Source organism: Camelina sativa, chromosome 11, assembly GCF_000633955.1.
Source record: "Camelina sativa cultivar DH55 chromosome 11, Cs, whole genome shotgun sequence".
In the NCBI taxonomy this organism is placed as follows: domain Eukaryota; kingdom Viridiplantae; phylum Streptophyta; class Magnoliopsida; order Brassicales; family Brassicaceae; genus Camelina; species Camelina sativa.
In genome coordinates this window covers 10,944,542-10,952,556 of record NC_025695.1, presented here as the reverse complement: position 1 = coordinate 10,952,556, position 8,015 = coordinate 10,944,542, and the positions used below count along the sequence as shown (strand labels likewise).

Sequence of the window (8,015 nt, the reverse complement as noted above, 5' to 3'; positions counted from 1 at the left end):
TCACCCCTGATTTCTACCAACCCTAGGGCAACAAATATATAAGAAACCTGTGGAGACACCGCAGCTGAGTAATGCCGCCTTATTGACCGGGATTTCAGAAGATATTTTGACGAGATGCGCGATATCCACGACAGTAAATTCAGAAAAACTCGATACAAAGAGAAAATGGTAAATATCTTCTCCAAAAGAGTCTTTGAATCTTGAAGTCATTCCGTATCGTCTAGTGTTTGGTAAAGGGTCATCAGCAAATCTTGCGCACCAGTTGCTCTTTGAGGATTTGCAATCTTTACAATCTTCACAGTGAGGTTGAAACACTGGCAAAACGACGTCGCCTAGTTGAAATCCATCCACATGTTCACCAATGTTCTCTACCACACTAAAGTAATTTCAACGAGATAAAGTAATTAGGTAAATTCTTGTAAAAAAAAAATGAAAGTTAAACAAGTATATACAGAAAATTTACCCGACTGCTTCGTGTCCTAGAATCCTAGGAAACCTTGCAAGCGGTCCCTAGAAATTTCAAAAGACTAATTAGTGAGAGAAAAAAAAATTAATTAGTGTTGATAAGTGTAAAAACTTACACAGTCTAATTTCCAGAAAGTTAAATCGGTGTGACATAGAGATGTGCATAGGATCTTAATCCTAACTTCGTAAGGTTGGGGTGGATCAACGTAGATCTCTTCTATCACCAATGCTTCTCCTGGTTTTCTAGATATTGCTACTTTGCATCGAATTGGCTTTCCTTCGTGAATGGAGAATGATGATGTCTTGTCCATGATGGTGAATTAATTATGAACTTATTTTGAAGTGGATATGTAAAAGAGAGAGAGTGTCACCTGTTCTTATAATCTTCTCTTTATGAATATACGTTCCTGCATGCAAAACGATTGCATAGTTTTTCATCTATACCATTATTTTATAATAAATCATTTTTTTAGTGGACTGCTTCTAATTGAGCTAGTCTCTAATCTAACCAGCCTACCTTAATTTTTTTTTGAAATTAATCGTAAGAAAATGAAATTCTTGGCAGCAGTCTCGATCAGATCGTGGTGGGTGATTTAAGACAAAACTAAAAGCCATCCAATAAATATCTTCTAATTTAATCTTGATTCTATGACTAACGTATTATTAATTTAGTTGAACTTAGAAATCTAAGATAATTTACACAACCAGGACATATAAGCCTAATTAATGGCCTCGTGTGTTAGTGTCCTTACTAGATTCAAACTTAACAAAATGTATGTTGTTGACCAAAAAAAGATTAAAAAAGGTTATCCTACACGTTTGCTAAAATATGCATTTGAGATAGCAAGATTCACGTGGTTCTTAGTTTTAAATAAGACCGTCTTATTATACCACATCAAAGTCTTTACTTTCGTGCATCGATTGTGAATGAGAGTTATTTATTTGCTTCGAGAAGAACCATGTGAGGATATTCAAAAATGAACCAAAATAATGGTTGTTATAGAGTACTCTCTCTAATATAGATTTGGATGGAGTGTTGAGCAGAGAGTCTTAACAAAACTTTAAGGTATTTCAGTCTCGTCACTTTTTTTCTTCTTTACGATTTTACCAACATCGAAAAAGATTCAAAATTCCACATCATAATAAACTAGTTATATTATTATTGGATCTTTATTTTATTTGTAGAGGTATAACAAAAAAACTAGCAAGGAAAATTACATCGGCATAAATGTTCTTCGCCGAAGTTATCACACTCGCAACTACTAGGCTGACCACGTCCTTTCTTAACAAAGTCATTTATGCATGTTTTGTTTCCGTCGCTGCCGCATCCTCCCAAAAATATATCCTTCCGGCCGCATTGGTCCATTGGATTCAACTCAGCTTCCACTTCTGTATTTATTTATTCAAAAAAAAATTTGAATTGTACATTTCAGATCTTACTTATTGATGATGCAAACATGGTTATAAAACATGGTATGGAAACCATATTAGGGGTTTTAGAATTTACCTTTAACATGGCCCAAAATGAAAGACATAAGAACACAAGAAACCAAGAACAAAGTAACAGATCTCATGATTCTTATTGTGCTGATTGATATTTTATCTTTTTCACTCTTGTTCCTCCTTTCTCGTTTCAATGAATGATATATATATACACTTAATTTTGTTGTGTCAATAATACACACACATAATCAACAAAACTTTTGGTAAACATATATATTTGATTTATTCCTTTTTTTGGTTAGCATATCACTTAATCGTGGGAAGAAATCTTTAGTCTTATGGATTTTGATTTACTACTATACAAAATTTATTGATAATAGTTTCAGAATCTCAGAGGTTTTGGAAACTTATAGATTATTCAACATATTTATAAATGATAGGAATGGAATACTTGAATGACTTAAACCAAGTTTGAACGATATAGTATTAGTTAAATTAGTTAAGACTGGAAACGGAAATGGATAGGCGGAAACGAAACATTTCGGAAACGTAAAACGATTTTTTTCTAAAATTAAAAAATGGAATCGTTTTGAAAACATATGTATATACATAATATAACACCAAACATTAAATACTATATCAAAAGAAATATTTGAAACAACACAAATTCAAATCAGAAATATTAAATAGTTGAATTAAAACACTAATAATATTATATATTTATATGTATTAAGAAGATCTATTTTTAAATTATTTTATTTATTAAGTTTCTAAGCTAAAAAAAAAGTTTCCATCGTGTTTCCAAACAGATATTTTTAAGAATAATCGTGTTTCCAAACAGATATTTTTAGGAATCATCGTGTTTCCATAGCTTGTTTTTGTGTTTCAACGAGTTTCTGTTTCGGAAACGGTAATGAACCTTAAAAAGAGTTTCCGTACAACATATCGTATTTCCAAACAGAGATTTTTAGGAATAATCATGTTTCCATAGCTTGTTTCTGTGTTTCAACGAGTTTCTGTTTCGGAAACGGTAATGAACTTAAAAAGAGTTTCCATACAACATAGACACTTAAGCTAAAATAATGATTTAAACCACAATAAAATCGTTTTTATAAAAAGATCCCAATTGTAGGAACCAGTCATCACCCCATCGACAAAATCGTTAAGCCATTATGAACATCACAAACTTAAGGCAAATATTCTAATTTTGGTATCCTCTCTCTCTTTCTCCCCTGTACATATTGATAGTAGAATATGTCATATATACTTTCATTTGATCATGTGCAAATCTTCTTCTCTTAGACTAGTTTACCACTAAAGGGCAAAGACGGTGAAGATTCTCCACTGATTCTGCTAGGAGCTGGAGTATTCCTCCGCGACTGACGTTTGGTGGGAACAATGATGGCTTCATCCTCAAACTTCCCGAGCTTGTCATCAATGTCATCATCGTCTTCATCGCCTTTGAAAACCGGATGAATGTATGCATTCTGCAAGTAGCCTTTAAGGTTCAGGTTTGGCTCTCTTGCGGTTTCCAATGTATCTTTCATCATAGCTTCCTGTAATACAAGAATGATTCATATTTGGTATATGATTGGTGAATCTAAAATGTGAAATGGCTGTTGGAAGAAACAACAAACCTGTAAAGGGTATCTGATGAAAGCTGGCTCATAACGACCTTTGCAGAAGTGGTGGAAACCGATGGTAAGCACAGGTAAAGCAATGAGAAAAGGTGCAGCTAATGCAGCGTGCTTTGTTCCCAATAGTCCCATCAGAAGCAACTGTGATATTACCAATGCTGCTATTACTCGTCCATGAACGTCTGGCCAAAACGCTGCAGCACTCTCGTATTCTTGATTGTATACGTTTATGATCTGACAGAAACAAAAAAAAAAGGATGTTCAAGAATCTGCTTTAAAACAAATTCAACCCAATTGAGGAAGGAAGGAAGAAACTTACTTGGTGGCGATACACAATGTAAGCAAGGGCAAAGAAGACCAAGATAAAAGGAAGAAGCATCGGTGTCACAGGAGCGTAAACAAGACCGAGTAGGAAGTAGAGCTGTATCCGAGGCTCACCAGTGTTAAAACCAATGCTTCCCGGGTCCATTGCTTCCTCTCTGTCTTTCTCAGTCTTAACCAAGAAGGCGTTTTTAAGATGGAACATGATCAGAGGTTTCAGCATTAGAATCTCTCCTGCAACTCCTGCCCAACCGTCAACCATTATATACGTGATGAAGAAAGTTGCTTTCATCGGTATCGCAACACCAATGGTCTTTGGGATTTGGTTTGGGGACTGGTTGAGGAAAGAGTTAAGCTGTTCAAACGCAGCTCCAGTGATAACGCTTGCAAGAAAGACGTTCACTAAGTTGAAAATGTAATATCGAAACGCCGATCGTCTCTCTAAAGATGAGATCGACGTAAAGCCTTCAAATTTGGACATGATCATCAGAATGGATGGCAGAAAGGCAAGGAAAAGCTTCAGTGCAATACCAGGTAGAAAACCTTGTATCACTGATTTCATGAATTTACTGCATAAAAAACCAAACCAGTCACTCCAATGTTTTAGTTTGTTCAATGTCAAGAAGAGAGAATGTGATAAAGAAGAAACTCACTCCTCAACAATAACCTTCAAGAATGGAGCAGCTTTCTCGATCCCTTCAATGGTAGCAAGAGATTGTACAAACGCAATGGGGATAATGAAGAAGAAGGTTAGGAAAAAGAAGGCAACATGCATGATCAACCTCCTTACAGTTAGAGAGACATATGGAATAGCAAGATTTGACCAATACACATCACGCGGTTCTGGAGCCCATTCAGTCAGCCATTGGGTTGGGTTTCGTGTCTGTTGAGTCTGAGCACAAACCGCAGCAGCCCATCGGGTTTTAAAGGAGACAAACGCTGCTGGCATAATGGACTTGGGATCATTCACCACTTCCTCCCTTTCTTTACCAATCTCTTTTGATATTTTGTCAATTTCAGCAATGTAATGTTCAATTGCATCAACCTTTTTTCCCCATAGCCCAAGAAAGCCAAGCTGGTTTGTGGAGGAAAGCATGAAAAATGTCAACTTAATAGAACATAACAAGACAGTCATAATAAATAAATAAAGATTGAGAATTTAAATGAAGTACCTTCACCACAATTCTCTGAGTGTTATTCCTAGCGTATTTGAGCTGGTAGTAATCAAGCCAATTCTGCAGCTTTTTCTTCTCTTTCACCAAATCAGCAAGCTTATTTGCATTGCATACAACCTACATATTGTATTCAGACGTAATTCATGAAAGTCAGAACTCAGAAAGCTTAGCATAGTCTCACAACATTTGTTATGTTCTTATATCTCAAGAAAATCATAATTCAAAGAAAACTTAAAAGGTTTCAAATTTAAAGCTTCTAAGGAACTTGCCTGATGTGTCAGGTAGTTATCAGGATGATTGACCAGGAAAAAATGCTCCACCAGTTCACTTACAGACTCATCTGCGTCCGGCGGTACATTTCTAACAAGAACCTATCACAAATCCCAACATATTAAATCGCTGACCACAACTTTACACTCTGTTCAGTGTTTAAAGTTCAAAACCAAGGTAAAGAAAGGAGTCTTACAGTGAACTGGTCAGGTCGACGAGCTTCTGATGCAACAAACTGGAGCCTCATGTTAGCAATTGTCTCATATTCTTTCATCAAAACATAACAAGTCCAGATGGTAAAGGCATAAGCCATTACTATATGAGTCCAAAACCTGTCAAAACATGAAAATATAAAGTCGTTGCTCAAAACTTAACCTGACTACACCCATTTGTGACTGATGAAAACATAAAAGACTAAAAGATGGTAAGGTCTAACGCACCTCACTGAATACTCTGGAATATTTGAAACAGATAGTTTGTCAATGTCGCTGGAAGTTACATTCCTTAGATGCTTAGCCATCTCCAATGTGTTATTTGTCCAGTTGACTGGCACAAGAACTGCCCAAGCAAGCACTGCTATTGGAGCAAAGATCTTAAGCCTGCGCATATAAAGAAAACAAAAGCCAATGTTCATAAAATCATTAAGGAGACAAAAAAAAGTTTCCCTGACCCTTTGCTAAACTTATATATTACTCTTCCTACTGCTAAAAATAGCATACAACATAGTGACCCTTTTGCTTCTTTGTCAATTAGATTGGATTAAGACCAAATCAACCAAAAAACTACAAAGTTAAGAACTTTACCCCAGCCAGTAAATCCGGAGATACACAACTGAATCCAAACCGGCATGATCAATCAGCTCAGGCTCAGGCATTTTCAGAGCCTCTGGCATCCAATTCAAGAACTTCATATAAGACCTGAAGTCAAGATTCACAAAACGCTGTGCAAAGGCACCACCACGAGCAGGGCTGCTTCTTAACCCCTTGAGATACCATTTAGAGAAGTAAACTCTATCGTTGAACGGCTGAAGCCTCAAAACGGCAAAGATAATGAAGAAAACAAAAGCACTGAGGATGTTTATCCCAGCTGATACACCAATATCCTGAAGTGTCGCCATTTCTTAATAGTCTTGCTCCCGTAACTAACAATTCAACCTGTGACAAAAATACAAAGAAGCAGCAAACTTGTTACCAACCAAGTTCAAAATTGAAGCTTGCTGATATGAAATCAACTAAAGAAGCTAAACTCTTAGAACCAAATCAAAATCTTTTGAAACTTCACAATTTAGAGTGCACCAACTTCAGAATCTAAGTGAAACCCCAACTACTAATTATACCAGAACATGTAAAGGCCAAAACTTTAGAAGCAAACCCAAAGAAGATCAAAATTCCAAAACAGTTCGAATCTTTTTTACAGAAACATTAAAAAAGTACCAGCCATGAAACAACAACAACTCAAGGGCATCAACAAAAGTTAGCTTTTTGTGAGCTACCCCCAATTTCACTCCACCGCAACAATGAAATCCAGTGATGTAATTTCAATTAAAAAAAAGGGAGAGAAGAAAGCAAGTTGAGAAGAGAAACCCTAAAGCAGAGGAGTGGAATAATAAGAGACAGAGTTGTTTTGGATCACTTCGAGATACATCCAAAGCTAAGAACTTTCTCTTTTCCCTCTAATCCATCTCTTCAGTGAGATTAGTTAGTAACACGCAACACACAAATCCTAAAACCTTATCGAAAGGTAAGAAATCTCTAAACCTACAGAATAAAAACTTTTTTTTTTCTTTTTTTTTTAAGAACTGTTTGAGATAATGTCGCTATAGAAACTGATAAGAGAAGCAGTTACGAAGGGCTTAAGATATATTTAAGAGATTTAGGCTTCAGAGATCGTACAGTCGCTAGGAAGATGATGATTTGAAGAAGACGAACAGGGCTTTTTTTTTTAATGTTATGACGCTCTGGCTTAACAAAAAGTTTCAATTTTTATATATTTTACTTATTATCGTCTTTTTTTTAATATTTGGAATAATATTTTATTCTTAGTGCCGTTGGAGGATTTTTTCTTTTTCTTTGTGTGTGTGAATGGCTTATTACGTACGTTAGTTCACCTAATAGGCTAATACTAAAACAAAGTAATTAGTCGGTCGATTATATTATTATGTTAAAAAGAATTAGTTTAGTAATTCTGAATCTTCTTTTGTGTTAGCTTTTTAATCAGTTGTGATATTGACGCAAAATCATTTTCTTTGTATATATATATTTTTTATAATTATGGTCGGGCTGCTAATTGTAGTAAGTGGGTTTCCCCTTTATTCAATTATCAAATAAATTAATCCATATTGATGTTTCTTCTCGAGTTTGTTTATGCTGTTTTCTTTTCTTTTCTGTGTAAAACAAAAAAAAAAGATTTGACAACAATAAAATGTCAAAAGCGTATGTTGATCCAGGGATATTGGTTTGTCGATTAAAATAAGTGCCAAGTGAGAAATTATCACCAAGCTTTTTTTAGTTTAGTAGAAGACAAGAAAATAGTAATTTTTCATAAGTTTCATTTGTATTCATCCTTATGCTCGTTGAAATTAACAATGTCACCAACCTGATTGTTTAAAGGTATATAAGTTTTGTTCAATGATTGTTTTCATATAGGAAACAATTGTTTTTGGAGTTTTTTTAGCAATCGATGTTAGTATTTAATTTAATAATGA

General features: G+C 35.0%; 3 protein-coding genes across 6 annotated transcripts in view; all 3 read right to left on the bottom strand.

Moving 5' to 3' along the window:
• The window catches only part of LOC104727852 (alcohol dehydrogenase-like 5), a 2,922-nt gene extending 2,146 nt beyond the window's left edge, over window positions 1-776 (bottom strand). Inside the window, exons 1-3 of the mRNA XM_019231821.1 lie at window positions 582-776; window positions 464-510; window positions 48-376 (exon numbers count right to left, since the gene is read on the bottom strand). Coding sequence (XP_019087366.1) covers window positions 48-376; window positions 464-510; window positions 582-776 — 571 coding nt within the window. The remainder of the gene's footprint in view (window positions 1-47; window positions 377-463; window positions 511-581) is intronic.
• Window positions 1,604-2,069, bottom strand: LOC109127598 (putative defensin-like protein 234). The gene is made up of 2 exons (XM_019232551.1): window positions 1,973-2,069; window positions 1,604-1,854 (listed from the first exon to the last, which is right to left on the bottom strand). The coding sequence occupies exons 1-2, from the start codon at window positions 2,037-2,039 to the stop codon at window positions 1,667-1,669; spliced, it is 255 nt and encodes an 84-aa protein (XP_019088096.1). The 5' UTR covers window positions 2,040-2,069; the 3' UTR covers window positions 1,604-1,666.
• LOC104722823 (calcium permeable stress-gated cation channel 1) lies at window positions 2,871-7,284 on the bottom strand. 4 transcript variants are annotated; one of them, XM_019231544.1, is made up of 11 exons: window positions 6,895-7,197; window positions 6,115-6,465; window positions 5,752-5,910; window positions 5,508-5,643; window positions 5,311-5,412; window positions 5,039-5,158; window positions 4,520-4,941; window positions 3,865-4,435; window positions 3,546-3,779; window positions 3,167-3,464; window positions 2,871-2,968 (listed from the first exon to the last, which is right to left on the bottom strand). In XM_019231544.1, exons 2-10 carry the CDS (start codon window positions 6,426-6,428, stop codon window positions 3,207-3,209), a joined length of 2,316 nt encoding a protein of 771 aa, XP_019087089.1. In that variant the 5' UTR covers window positions 6,429-6,465; window positions 6,895-7,197; the 3' UTR covers window positions 2,871-2,968; window positions 3,167-3,206. The 4 variants fall into 4 exon arrangements, with proteins under 4 accessions (XP_019087089.1, XP_019087090.1, XP_019087091.1 ...); XM_019231545.1 differs by lacking the exons at window positions 2,871-2,968; window positions 6,895-7,197 and adding an exon at window positions 7,204-7,284 and having other exon boundaries at window positions 3,026-3,464; XM_019231546.1 differs by lacking the exon at window positions 2,871-2,968 and having other exon boundaries at window positions 3,026-3,464; window positions 6,745-7,197.